Genomic DNA, 14,862 nt, shown 5'->3' with positions numbered 1-14,862 from the left:
CACGCTCTGTCTCTCTCACCTTCAAAAATAAATAAACATTTTTTTTAAACTTTTAAATAAAATAATAAAATAAAACTCATGGGACCTGCTACTCACAGCCAGGGGCTCAGAGAGGGACAGGTCTGCCCCTGCACCACACAGCATTCAGAGAAGAGGGGCTGAAGCCCTCGCCCTGCAAAGGCCAGCAGCAGAAACGCTCAGTTGCAGAAAGAGGTAGGAGGTGTGGGCACTGCAGGCTCCCACTCGGATTGCTCTGTGCCTTCCACTGTGCCCACCCCCATACTCTTCCCACTCATTCCCACCCCCGCACGCCTGCCTCTCCAATCCCCCCCACACCCCCGTCCAGCCATCCCCTCCCTTTGTCCTGTACCCAAGCATCTGAGAAGGAGCTTTCTGGAGAGGATGAGACGCAGAGCTTCTGAAGCTTTGGCAGGACCCCAGGAAAGAAATTCAGCAACACAGCTGCTTCTCAGAGCTGGCGGGGGGGGGGGGGGGGGGGGAGGCTTGAAACTTCCTCTCCCGCCACTTGAAACTCTCCTAAGTTGTCAGCAGCCCAGAAGGAGGCCACACCTGGAGGCCACCAGGCTAATGCCAGCAGAAGCAGACTGAAGCGGCCCACACCTTGACTTCTCCCCTGCCCCACCCAATCCAGGCCTTCCCACACCCTTGACCTCTATTCCTGTTGGATCTGCCTTCCTGTCTCTCCGGGGCCCATCTATGGCGGGCAAGCAGGTGTCCCAGCCGCTTCCCACATCATTGACTCCTCGCTGTTCAAAAGTCATCCATGGCTCCCCGGTGCCCTCACCATGGAGCCCACACTCCTCTGCTTGGCATTCCTCATTTGGCACCTGGAAACCTCACCCACCTTTCCCTCAGCCCTCGGTTCCTCCCCCACCGGCAGTCTGGGCTCTGGCTTTAAACCAACTGTGTCTTGAGATGCTGTTCTCTCTCGCCTCAAGACCTCTGCTTCTGCTGGCCCATTTGGTCTGTATGCCTTGGAGACACTTACTCATTCTTCAAGCACTGAGATCCCCTCCACATTCAGCAGGCACAGCCCTAGTGGGTCATCCCCATGGCTCCCCTCTGCTCCCTCTGGTCCCTTTGCCCTCCCTCTGCCACAAGCTAACCATGGGGCGGGGCAGATCTGACCCTGGACCCCCCACTTGCTTAGCCCGGGAGCACATAGCATCTCTGGGACCCCGGGATCAATCAGCACGCATTGGTTTATGGCGTTCTTGTTGGACGAATGCATGAGCCCAATGAGTCTATCAGCAAATGTGGGACGTATTTCAAACACTCCGACTCAGCAACCGAAACTTGCTCGTCTTCATTTCTTCTCATATTCTAGCCACGGAAACACTCCTACCCTTCCCTAACTGTGCAGCCCCTTTCGTGTCCAGAACTCAGTACATCCTTCTCTCCTCCCCTCCCTTTTCCTTGACTCCCACCCTGCTTGGCAAAACTTCCTGCTCATCCTTCAAACCCGATTCCCAGGTGTCCTCCTCTGTGAAACTTGCCAACACGCGGGATGAGTCCTCTAGTAGTTCCTCCTTCCTGCTTCTATTCCCTGATCATGTGGCCCTGGGTTTTGCCCCAGATTCAGCCAACCCTGCGAGCAGTGCATTGAGAAAGCGAAATATCCTTCAGAGGTGCCTGGGTGGCTCAGTCGGTTGAGTGTCCAACTCTTGATTTGGGCTCAGATCATGATCTCTCGCTTTGTGAGATCGAGTCCCGCATCGGGCTCTGCGGAATATGCTTGGGAGTTTCTCTCCCCCTTTCTCTCTCTTTGTCCCTCCTCCACTTGTGCGTGTGCTCTCTCTCTCTCTCTCAAAATAAATAAATAAACTTTTAAAAAACTCTTGCTACTGTTGGTGGGAATGCAAACCGGCGCGGCCGCTCTGGAAAACAGCGCAGAGGTCCCTCAAAAAATTAAAAATAGAACTACCCTACGACCCAGCAATTGCACTACTAGGAATTTGCCCAAGGGATACAGGAGTGCTGATGCATAGGGGCACTTGTACCCCAATGTTTATAGCAGCACTTTCAACAGTAGCCAAATGATGGAAAGAGCCTAAATGTCCATCAACTGACGAATGCATAAAGAAAATGTGGTTTACATATACAATGGAATACTACTTGGCAATGAAAAAGAATGAAATCTGGCCATTTGCAACAACGTGGATGGAACTAAAGGGTATTATGCTAAGAGAAATAAGTCAGTCAGAGAAAGACAAATACCATAGGATTTCACTCATATGTGGAATTTGAGAAACTTAACAGATGATCACGAGGGACGGGAAGGAAAAATAAGATAAAAACACAGAGGGAAGCAACCACAAGAGACTCTTAAATATAGAGAACAGACTGGGGGTTGATGGGGGGGGGGCGGGGGAGAGGGGAAGTGGGGAATGGGCATGAAGGAGGGCACTTGTTGGGATGAGTACTGGGTGTTGTATGTAAGTGATGGATCATTGGGTTCTATTTCCTGAAGCCAACACTATACTGTATGTTGGCTAACTTCAGAATTAAAAAAATAACAAAAAAAATATTGCTACATATTTTGTCTTCATTTATATACCTCGAGCAAACACATGCTTTTAAAGAGCTTTGTGGTATTTCGCCAGAACGTGCTGAGCCCTCACAGGTTGGTGAAAGTGTTATGGCTTCCTTTTTATTTATTCATTCATTTACTGCAGTTACAAATGACTCAGACAGGACTTTGTACGAAAATTTTGTTCACCATTGGGATTATCTCTGTGATGCAAGTTCCTGGAGGTTCAATGACCGAGTGGGGGCGGTGAAGGTGCTAGATGTACATCTACATCTCAACACAACTTGACACATTGCACACAGAACGCTGCGAGATAGGAGCGTGCCCGCATTTGCTGCAAAACAAACTCGGTTTTAATTACTGATTTGAGAAGCCAAAAAAGAAAAGATCTTATTATTTTCTAGTTGGCTGCTTATTATTTATGTATATGTAACAATTATTGTTATATCATATAAGATATACTATATTATATACAGCATATAATACACAATATGTAATAAATACATTATTATATCTTATGAATATTATATGTGTGTGTATATCATATACCAAATAATAAATATATTATTGTATAATATAAAATATTACACATTGTGTATGTGTATTATATACAATATGTATATACAATTCTATCAGAAGCTGGCAAACCATGGCCCTGTACCAATTCTATCCAATGTCTTCTTTTGCATGGCTTGCGAGCTAAGAATGACATTTGTGCTTTTAAATGGTTAAAAAAAAATAAAACAAGAATAGTATCTTGTGACACGTGAAAGTTACATGAAATGCACATTTCAGTGTCCACAGATAGAGTTTTATTGCCACACGGCCCCCCTCATTTGCTTATATACCATCTGTGGCTGCTTTCCAGGTACAATGGCAGAGCGGAGTCCTTTCCACAGGGATCGTATGGCCCCCAAAGCCAAACATATTTAACATCTGGCCTCTACAGCAGACCTTTGCCAACCCCTGACCTATATGACTGATTAGCTCTGCTGATGGGTTCGGGCTACTCAGAAGTGTTTTAGAGGAGAGAATCTTGGGGAGACCCTTTATAACCTAATCTGCATTCAATTCCTTAAGTTCTGGTGGTTTTGCCAGAGCCTTTTCTTTTCTTTTTAATTTTTTTAATGTTTATTTATTTTTGAGAGACAGAGCGCAAGCGGGGGAGGGGCAGCGAGAGAGGGAGACACAGAATCGGAAGCAGGCTCCAGGCTCCGAGCTGTCGGCACAGAGCCCGACGCGGGGCTCGAACTCAAGGACTGTGAGATCATGACCTGAGCCAAAGCCGGACGCTTTAAGCGACTGAACCCCCCACGCGCCCCTGCCAGAGCCTTTGTGATAGAAGAGAAAATATCCAAGTGTGTTCACACCAGGGAAAGGTAACTACTATTTTGTGAAACTTTTGTTTCTGTTTGATAAGTACCTGGAAATGCAGGTGATGACGCTGTGGACATCTGGTATGTGTCATAGCCATGTCTCCTGCACCCTGGAAGTGTCCCCCACTCACTCAATTGGCTGCATTTAGAGGCAGGCTGAAGGGAGGCTCCCTGAACGCTCCTCCCCGAATCCACTCACAGAGGAGCGTTTCGCGTAGGCATGTGCGGCTAGACTGGGGTCTCAGCCCAGCCCTACGGCAGCCCTTTCTCAGTGCCTTCTCTGGGGCCCCCACCTCAGGGTGGACTGCCAGGGACTCCAGGGAGAAGGGTCCCAGACCCCCAAACCTCTTCTCCACCTCAGAGACCGGCACGTTCAGCCCCCTCCCATTTTTCAGGCAAGAGCACTGAGGACCAGAGTCAGTATCTCTGTCCAGGAGGAGCAAGAAACAGGGAGACCACAGAGAAGCCCTGAATCTCAAACTTCCGTGCCCCTCCCCCCGGCTCTGGAAAGCGGTGGGGTCAAAGTAACAGGGCAAGAGTGAGGGAGGCATCTGGGACTGAGCTCCCAATCCCCAAGCCCCCAAAACATCTCCTGGACCCACCAAGTTCAAATCCTAGCTCTAAGTGCCACGGTGATCCTGGGCATATCTTTTGCCTCCCCTTTGACTGAGCGCCCTCAGTATGCACAGGGCACAGAGCAAAGCACATTGCCTGCACCACCCACCGACCGTCCCAGAAGCTCCAGGGCCAAGGGCGGCCTGCCTCATTCACCACAGTCTCCCCAGCACCCCGCAGGAGGAGAGGCACGGCCACATGAATCTTCGGCCACTTGCGTCTTCTAAGCTTTCCTGAAATGCCACTGCCATCCAGGCATTTTGAGCCCTTCCGATATGGCCTCATACCAAGGATGGGGGGAAAGAGGACTACTGTGCCCAGAACTGAGGGGTCCCCGGGACATGAGACTTCCGATGCTGAAACCAGGATAGTCCCCAGCAAACTGGAATGAGTTGGTCAACCTAAGCTGGGGGAACAGCTGAGAACAAAATAGACACAGCCGTCTCCTCCAGGAAGCCCTTCCTGATCCGTCCCTCTGCCACTGGCTCATGGATCACCTCTGCCCTCCCCGCTCCCCAAGGCTGCCCCCACACCTCCCATTAGAGCACCATCACCCTGGCTTGCGAATGCCTGGAGTCACATGCGTGTCCTCCACTCCAGGGGAACAGGGAGCCTGGCTATTTTCCTGGTCACTGCTGCATTGCCAAAACCTACCACAGATGCCCCATGAATGAACAAAGGCCAGCACTCCTTGCCTAACAGACGGACGAAAGCTCAGAGAGGTGAACGCTCCAGCAGGATTCTCCAGCGGCCGTGTGGAGAAGCCGGGGTTTGAACCCCCCGTCCGGCGAGACCGCTGCCCCCAGCCCTCTCACCGTGTTGTAGAACTCGGCCACCAGCTCCGAGTGCTGAAAGTTACTCTCGCACCAGTCCACCTCGGAGCTCTGGTAGGCGAAGATGCTGGGCATCCTGATGTGGCGCCCGCTGCCCACTGGCTGAGTCTGGCAGAGAGCAGCATGAGAGCCTAGGAGGGCCGGGCCGGGTGAGACGGGCAGAGGGCAGCTGTTGCTCCACAGCAGGGAGGAAAAACCTGCCGAACCGCTCCCCGGTTGCACCAGGACGGCTTACCTGTGCGGTGGCGGTGGCAGCTGCCCTGGGCAGAAGCCGAGGGGCTGGCACCATCCAGGCAGGGCACGGGATGGCCAGATCATGGGCCTCCCGTCCCTACCCATGCGGAGTGGGAGTTAGGGGTCTGGTATGAGAACGGTGATTTAAAATATTAATGAGCCCCTGGAGATGAGTACCCTGGCTACCCCCGCTTTGGAGGCGGGCAGACGGAGGCAGAGAGAGAAGCCACCTGCCGAAGGCACGCAAGGTGAAAACGCCACGACGTGGAAACAGGCAGCTGAGTCCAGACTCTAGGCTCTTACCCATTAGGCTGAACTATGTCCACGCTGTCAAAGCTCTGTGCTGCTTGTCGCCACACCGGGGGCAAGGGCAGCACACCCAGCCCGAGGGGCTTGGCTCAGCTCCCTTGTCGTCCTTGGCTGTGTAACCTTGCCCTATCATTTGTCCTCTGGGGGCCTCGGTCTTCCTGTTTGTGCTATGGGAAGGCGGGGCTGGATTGAAGCCATTTCTCTCGGGTGGGCAAAACTACGCCCAGAGTGTCCCAGCTTCTACCAGGGGCCACCTGCAAAACCCCCATGAAGGGAGGGATCTGCAGAGTTCCAAGTCTGGGGGTCCCTGGGCCTGGCTTCCAAGGGCTGTGGCAAGCTCTGGTTTTGGAGTCAGCAAGGCCTGAGTTTGAATTCTGACTTCCTCCCCTTCCTAAGCTGTGTGACCTCCTGGGCAAGTGAATCCACCTCTCTGAGCCTCAGTTTGCTCATCTGTAACACGAGGATGGTGGTGGTAGGTCCAGGTGTCTTTATAAAGGCACACAGAGATAAAGCCAGTCAAGAGCTTAGCTCGGTGCCTGGCCCAATGTGGGCCCAAGAGAAATGGCAAAATGGGTTTTCTTATTGTAGCCGATCTCGAACTTTAAGGCAACCCGTGGGAATAGTAATAACAGTGGCACATTTTACTGACTACTTACTGGTGCCAGGCTCTTTCCTAAGTGCTTAGCATTCAGTATTATTTCATTGAATGTTCTTGGCATCTTACCGTCTCCAGGTCACTGGCAAAGAAACGGAAGCCCAGAGAAGTTAAGTGATTTACTCAAGGTCACACAGCTCAAAAGTAGTGAGAGACTAGATCCACACTTCCCTCGTGTGTAAGATGGGAATAATAGGGGCGCCTGGGTGGCTCAGTCGGTTAAGCGTCCGACTTCAGCTCAGGTCACGATCTCGCAGTCCGGGAGTTCGAGCCCCGCGTCAGGCTCTGGGCTGATGGCTCAGAGCCTGGAGCCAGCTTCCGATTCTGTGTCTCCCTCTCTCTCTGCCCCTCCCCCATTCATGCTCTGTCTCTCTCTGTCTCAAAAATAAATAAAAACATTAAGATGGGAATAATAGTGCCTCTCAGAGCTGCTGTGCAAAGTTTGCCTTAACTGCTGGTGCATCCACTTCCCATTCATGGCAGGGAAATAAATTGATTTAAGCTTTATAATTCTGGGGGTGGTTACATGAATCTATACATGTGAAGAAATTGCACACACACACACACACACAGGAACGAATATAGCAGGTGTTGAGATCTCAATCAGTTCTGTAGATTAATCGATGTAAACGTCCTGATTGTGAAACTGTACACTGGAGAAAACTGAATATAGGGTACAGGAGACCTCTCTGTGAAATTTTTGCAACTTCTTGCGAGTATACAATTATTCCAAAATAAAAGAGTTGTGTTTCTTTTTCATTAACTGATTTAGGTTTTCAATTGGAGGAAGAACGGATCAGCAGACTGTGGTATATCAACACAATGGAATATAAAGGAGCCTGCCTTATAGAAGGAAATCCTGGCACCTGTTACAACGTGGATGAACTTTGAGGACATTGTGTTCAATGAAATAAACCAGACACAAAACAACAAACACTGTCTGGTGTCCCTAGAGGCGTCCCGTCCACAGAGACAGAGAGTGGATGGTGGGAGCCAGGGGTGAGGCAGGGGGTGGGGAGTCCGTGTTTCATGGGGACAGAGTCTCAGTCTGGGGAGGTGAAAGTTCTGGAGACGGATGGTGGGCAGGGCCATACCATTATATGAAAGTCCTTTATGCCACAGCTTAGCCATGCAAACCGTTTCAAAATGGTTCAGATGGTCAACTTTAGGTTGTGCATATTTCACCACAGTTTTATCTATTTATTTTTTAATTTTTTTAACGTTTTATTTATTTTTGAGACAGAGAGAGACAGAGCATGCACGGGGGAGGGGCAGAGAGAGAGGGAGACACAGAACCGGAAGCAGGCTCCAGGCTCCGAGCCATCAGCCCAGAGCCCGACGCGGGGCTCGAACTCCCGGACCGCGAGATCGTGACCTGAGCTGAAGTTGGACGCTTAACCGACTGCGCCACCCAGGCGCCCCACACCACAGTTTTAAAAAGCCAATGGTTTAGGTTTCTAAAGGGGGTTTTGTCTGATGAAACATCAATAAATAAGAGTTCAGGCAGAAGGTAGATAACATGAAAATCTTGAGGGTGGTCTGTGAAAGTCAGAAATTTGGGGACTACTGAGGCACGTGCTCAGGGCCCAGCCCAGAGCCTAATGTGGCTGCTGTCACTGGCATACTCCTTGTTGTTATTATTATCCACAACTTGTCAGAGCTTCCATTTTCCACCCCCTGCCAGGTGCCCAGAGAGCTGCCTTCCAGATCCTCTGGGAAGACAGGAAAGATGCCAGGTTTTGAGATGAGATAAGTTCCCAGAGCCTGAATTAAAAGTGCTGCCCGAGTGGCTCTCTACTCCCCCAGAGCAGCTGGAATCCCACTGTCTAGCCATAGCCCTGGCCCCCAAATGCCCTCCCCAGGTGGGCCAGGAGAACAAACCTATACCAACCCCACCTCTCCCAGCCCAGCTGAACGCAGAGAGCCTGAGTCCCTGGAGGCGGGGGGGGGGGGGGGGTAGCGGCGAGGCGCAGGGGGTGGGATGCTGAGCACTCTGAGGCCCCTCCCTGTTCAAATCCAGGGCAGGGTACAACCGTCGGGATCTGGCCATCAGGGACCTCAGTGAAGGGTTTAGCAGCAGGAAGCAAGGTGGTGACAGGTGCCCATGTCCGGTCCAGCCTGGAGAGTTTGGGAAATCATCCTGCACAGAGCCGACTAGGAAAACAGCACAGCCAGATAAGTCTGTGATTTCTCTCTCTGCTAGGGAGAGAGACAGAGGCTAGCGTGTGCAAAGGGCCAGAGCCTGGGAGAAGGGGTGTATGAGTTCTGGGGGCTGCTCACAAATTAAGACAGTGGCTTAAAACAACACACACATATTATGCTACAGTTCTAGAGATCAGGAGTTTGAAATGAGTCTTATGGGGCTAAAATCAAGGTGTCCACTGGGCTGGCTCCTCCTGGAGGCTCTAGAGGAGAATCCATTCCTTGCCTTTTCCAGCTCCTAGAAGCTTCCCGCATTCTTTGGCTGGGGGGGGGGGGGGGACATCCTCCATTTCAATGCATGCTGCTCCCTTTTGGATTCCATCATCACACCTCCCTCTCTCTCTGACTGTGACCCTCTTCCAAGGACCCTGGGATGACACAGGGACCACCAGGACAATCCTGCAGAGTCTCTTTGCAGGTAACATTCCCAAGTTTCAGTACCAAGGATGTGGGTATTGGGGAGAAACGCTAATCTACTCACCAAGGGGGAAGGAGGAGGGTCTGGGGGTAGCGGCATTGGGGGCTGAGAAGAGGGGTGAAATAAATTCGGGCTAGATGGATATGTGCACAGAATTGGGGATGAGAATGGGCATGGGGCTGGGGAGTGGACAGGGCGATGGGGTGTAGAGGGGTTTGGGAAGGGGCTGGAGACTGGGTTGGGGTTGGAGAAGAGGTCAGGGGTTTATGGCAGAATTGGAGATCGAGGTGCTGGGGATGCAAAGGGGCCAGTGTGGGCCTGTGGGTGGGGCTGGGACTCTGTCTCTGGTGGACAAGGGCATCCCTCCCACTCCCCTCACCTGGGCAAAGGTCTCACGTGTTCCTATTGGGGGGGAGGTCTCTTCCACTCTTCTTCTCCCTCCCTTCAACACCCTCCCCAGGTTTGAAGCTGGAGTCTGTCCTTGGCTTCTGTCAACTGCCAGTGCGCACCTGGTCCAGGTAACTGGTCACAAAGACCATCAGGCATCCCAGCCCCGCCACGCTGCTCAGTTGCAAGGCCACTGTTAACTCCTCTCACCCCCACCATGAGCCTCAATAGGAAAGGGACGGATTTCTTCTTATCCGTGTTCTCATAAGCATCACATAACAGGTGTGCATCACAGAAAACACAAGTCAGCAAAGAGAAAATTAAACCCCCTGATCATTTTACAGTCTGGACATCCTAAGTGCTGTAAATATTGAGATATTTTCAACTTAAAAAATTGTTTACAAAATTTTTTTAACAAAGATTTGGGTATATGTATGTTACCAAATTTTTTCACTCAAAGAGTCATTAATACCCTTCCATAGTTCAAAGCATATAGAAAACCACATATGACACAAAACTTACTATCTTAGCCATTTTAATCTATGTATCTATGTATCTATCTATCTATTTATAGAGAGTGGGGAAAGGACAGCGGGTGAAAGGGAGAGAGAATCCCAAGCAGGCTCCACACTATCAGGGCAGAGCCCGAGGCGGGGCTTGAACCCACGAACTACGAGATCACGACCTGAGCTGAAATCAAGAGTCTGATGCTTAACTGACTGAACCACCCAGGCGCCCCACCATCGTAACCATCTTTAAGTTTACAGCTCAGGGGCACCAAGCATATTCACATTTTTGTGCAACCACCCCCACCATCTGTCTCCAGAACTTTCCATCTTCCCAAACAAGACTCTGTCCCTAAGAAATACTGACTCCCCACCCCCTCCCCCAGCCCCAGCACCCACCATCGACTTTCTGTCTCTATGGATGTCACTCCTCTAGGGACCTTCTATGAGTTCCAGTCTGAGTTTAAAACACCCATGCCCAAGGGCAGGAAAAGCATCTCTCTCAGGCATAGAGCAAAGTCCCCCTTCCTCCACTCTTTTCTTCTATTTGGGCCCTCCGTGGCTGGGATGATGTCCATCTGCACTGGTGAGGGCATTCTGTTCACAGAGTCCACTGATCCAAATGCTAATGTCTTCTAGAAACACTCTCACAGACACACCCAGAAGAAATGTTTTACCAGTTACTTGGGCATCAGTCAAATTGATACATAAAATGAAGCATCACAATGGGTGCTTCACTATCATTTTCTTTTCTTTTTCTTTTATAAATAATGGTACAGTGAACGTCTCAGAAGGCTTAATCTTCAAGCAACAAATAATAATAAAGTCTAATGCTTCTCTATCCAATATGGTAGCCTCTGGTCACAAGACTAAGCCCTTGAAATGGGGCTAAGTGCCATGTGTTAAAATAATAGTGTCTTGGATATTGGGTTAAATAAAGGATATTATTAGAATTCATGTCAGCTGTTCTGTTTTTCTTTCCCAAATGTGGCGACTAGAAAATTTTAAGTTCCCACAAACGTATGGCCAACTAACCTTTGACAAAGCAGGAAAGAATATCCAATGGAATAAAGACAGTCTCTTCAGCAAATGGTGCTGGGAAAACTGGACAGCAACATGCAGAAGAATGAACCTGGACCATTTTCTTACACCACACACAAAAATAAACTCAAAATGGATGAAAGACCTAAGCGTAAGACAGGAAGCCATCAAAATCCTCAAGGAGAAAGCAGGCAAAAACCTCTTTGACTTTGGCCGCAGCAACTTCTTACTCAACACGTCTCCAGAGGCAAGGGAAACAAAAGCAAAAATGAACTATTGGGACCTCATCCAAATAAAAAGCTTCTGCACAGCAAAGGAAACAATCAGCAAAACTAAAAGGCAACCGACAGAATGGGAGAAGATATTTGCAGATGACATGTCGGATAAAGGGTTAGTATCCAAAATCTATAGAGAACTTATCAAACTCAACACCCAAATAACAAATAATCCAGTGAAGAAATGGGCAAAAGACATGAATAGACACTTCTCCAAAGAAGACATCCAGATGGCCAACCGACATACTAAAAAATGCTTAGGGCGCCTGGGTGGCACAGTCGGTTAAGCGTCCGACTTCAGCCAGGTCACGATCTCGCGGTCCGTGAGTTCGAGCCCCGCGTCAGGCTCTGGGCTGATGGCTCGGAGCCTGGAGCCTGTTTCCAATTCTGTGTCTCCCTCTCTCTCTGCCCCTCCCCCATTCATGCTCTGTCTCTCTCTGTCCCAAAAATAAATAAAAAACGTTGAAAAAAAAATGCTCAACATCACTCATCATCAGGGAAATACAAATCAGAACCACAATGAGATACCACCTCACACATGTCAGAATGGCTAAAATTAACAACTCAGGAAACAACAGATGTTGACAAGGATGCAGAGAAAGACAAACCCTTTGCAATGCAAACTGGTGCAGCCACTCTGGAAAACAGGATGGAGGTTCCTCAAAAAATTCAAAATAGAACTACCTTGGGGCGCCTGGGTGGCTCAGTCAGTTAAGCATCTGACTTTGGCTCAGGTCATGATCTTGCAGTTCATGAGTTCAAGCCCTGCAGCAGGCTCTGTGCTGATAGCTCAGAGCCTGGAGCCTGCTTTGGATTCTGTCTTCCTCTCTGTCTGCCCTTCCCCTGCTCACACACTCTCTCTCTCTCTCAAAAATAAATAAATATTTTCAAAATTTTTGATTAAAAAAAATAGAACTACCTTAAGACCCAGCAATTGCACTACTAGGTATTTATCCAAAGGATAAAAAAAATGCTGATTTGAAGGGGCACATGCACCCCAATGTTTATAGCAGTATTATTGACAATAGCCAAAGTATGGAAAGAGCCCAAATGTCCATTGACTGATGAATGGATAAAAAGGATGTGGTATATGTATATACAATGGAATATTACTCAGCAATCAAAAAGAATGAAGTCTTGGGGCTCAGTCGTTGAGCGTCCAACTTCAGCTCAGGTCATGATCTCATGGTTCGAGAGTGTGAGCCCACATCATGCTCTGCACTGACAGCTCAGAGCCTGGAGCCTGCTTTAGATTCTGTGTCTCCCTTTCTCCTCTCTCTGCCCCTCCCCCACTCACATTCTGTCTCTCTTTCTCTCTCTCTCTCTCAAAAAAAATGAATAAACATTTAAAAAAATTAATGATGTCTTGCCATTGGCAACAATGTGGATGGAACTAGAGTGTATTATGCTAAGTGAAATAAGTCAGAGAAAGACAAACATCATATGATTTCACTCATATGTGGAATTTAAGAAACAAAACAGATGAACAAAGGGGAAGGGAAGGAAAAATAAGATAAAAACAGAGAGGGAGGCAAAGTATACGAGACTCTTAAATACAGAGAACAACCTGAGGGTTGCTGGAGGGGAGGGGAGGGGGGGATGGGCTAAATGGGTGATGGGTATTAAGGAAGGCACTTGTTGGGATGAGCACTGGGTGTTATATGTAAGTGATGAATCACTAAATTCTATTGCTGAAATCATTATTACACTATATGTTAACTAACCTGGATTTAAATAAAATAAATAAAAAATATAATCAAAAAAACTAAGTCCCATATGTGGCTTACATAAGATTTCCACTGGATGGGACTGGACTAATGATGTTGTCAGGAAGTACCAAGCACTGTGCTACCATTATCTCCTTTCATTGCCCCAGATACCGCAGAAGCCCCAGGATATGGAAGTAAAACTGTTTCTGTAGCTTAGTCGCTAAGACACCACCCCCCCCCCTCGCCTCATGGGGTGATCTTATGGAGGAGAAAACAGAGGCTCTCAGAAGTTCAAGTGATGTCTCCCAGAGTCACACACAATGAGGGGACACTGTTTCTCAAAGGGTGGGGACCGCTTTATGGTCTTAAATAGCGTTGGATCCTATTGTGAGAAAGTCAGTCTCTTGATTTCTCTTCCGGGCTGTTTTTGGTCAATGAGAAAGCCTCCGTTGGGTGTTCTGGTACCTTCAGAGCCTCTCTATCAATTCCTGGTCTCCCCTTCTGGGCTAGAATTTCACCTTTTGGCTTCTCTGTATTGATTTTTAGACAGCTTTATTGAGGTGTAATTGACATAGAATAAACTTCGTATGTTTAAAGTATTCTCATTCAATACATCTGGACATATGCACACACCTTTGAAACCACCACCAAAATCCAGATAATAAACAGACCTATATTGTTGCTTTCTATTTATCTTTGTATTTATCTTGCCTTCTATTTACTGCTTTCTAGTTGATCTACTTTTCTAGCTCTCCATTTAGGGCAGCACTGTAGACTTGCCTTTGGGAATAAATGTGTGTATTAACACTTTTGAAAAATGAGTTTGTTTGAAAACAACGTTTAAGTAAATAATGGCTGCAGATACAGCTGGACAAAGTTTAAAATGTGAAAATTCCCAGGGTTGTAAAGGATGTGATTGAACAATTAGTGAAATTTGAATATTGACCGTATATTGAAATAGTATTGTATGACAATACGATTTTTGAATTTGATACATGAGTTGCAGTTATGTATGAGAGTGTCCTAGTTGTTGGGAGACACATCCTTCAATATTTAAGGGTGAAGGGACATGATGTCCACAACTTGCCCTGAAATAGCAAAAATGGGGGGAGAGATGAGAGAAGGAAGGGGGGAGGGAGAGAATATGGCAAAATGTAAGTGATTGGGGAATTTGGGTGAAAGGTACATGGTTCAATGTATTCTTGCCATTTTTCTGTTGCAACAGAAATATTTCAAAAGAAAAAGAAAAAAAAATACGTTGTCTCATCAAGAGCCAAAAATATGTTGGCTCATCAATAATGAGGATGGGGAGAGCATCCTGTTATCCCTGACGGGTGGAAATGTGAGATGGTCAACCACTTTGGAAAACGATATGACATTGCCTAGTGTGTTATTGAGCAGACCAGGCCAATTGCTAGAATAAGACAATACATCAAATCTCAACGTCTTAAGACATAAAGTGCGTTGTGTGCCTCTGCCCTGGAAGGCTGTCTGTCTGTCCGTCTGCCGGTCTGTCAAGTGGCCCAGGCTCCTTCCATCTTGTGATGTTCCATCCCCACACCATGTGACTTCCATCCCCAGCATGAAGTTTTCAGGGTGCCCCCCCCCCCAAGTAGGAAAAAGAGAGCCTATGGAAGACACGTTGGATTCTCAACTGCCTCAGCCCAGGAGGAGTCCCCTCACTTTAGCATACTTCCTATTGGTCACAATGAGTCCACGTGACCTCAACCAGACGCAAGGGGCGTTGGGAA

At 48.3% G+C, this 14,862-nt stretch overlaps 1 protein-coding gene across 4 annotated transcripts in view; it reads right to left on the bottom strand.

Moving 5' to 3' along the window:
* The window catches only part of ACER1 (alkaline ceramidase 1), a 46,176-nt gene that overhangs the window by 14,603 nt on the left and 16,711 nt on the right, over nt 1-14,862 (bottom strand). The window contains exon 1 of one of the 4 annotated variants that reach the window (XM_015072814.3): nt 5,358-5,532. The exons of 2 other annotated variants lie outside the window; for them this stretch is intronic. In XM_015072814.3, the coding sequence (XP_014928300.1) occupies nt 5,358-5,450 (93 nt within the window). In that variant the 5' untranslated portion in view covers nt 5,451-5,532. Of the gene's footprint in view, nt 1-3,974; nt 5,025-5,357; nt 5,533-14,862 lie in introns of those variants that run through there. One more of the 4 variants, XM_027049538.2, reaches the window with a different exon arrangement.

This window comes from Acinonyx jubatus, chromosome A2 (genome assembly GCF_027475565.1).
Source record: "Acinonyx jubatus isolate Ajub_Pintada_27869175 chromosome A2, VMU_Ajub_asm_v1.0, whole genome shotgun sequence".
Classification (NCBI taxonomy): domain Eukaryota; kingdom Metazoa; phylum Chordata; class Mammalia; order Carnivora; family Felidae; genus Acinonyx; species Acinonyx jubatus.
The sequence above is the reverse complement of the archived record's forward strand: the minus strand, read 5'-3'. Positions and strand labels throughout refer to the sequence as shown.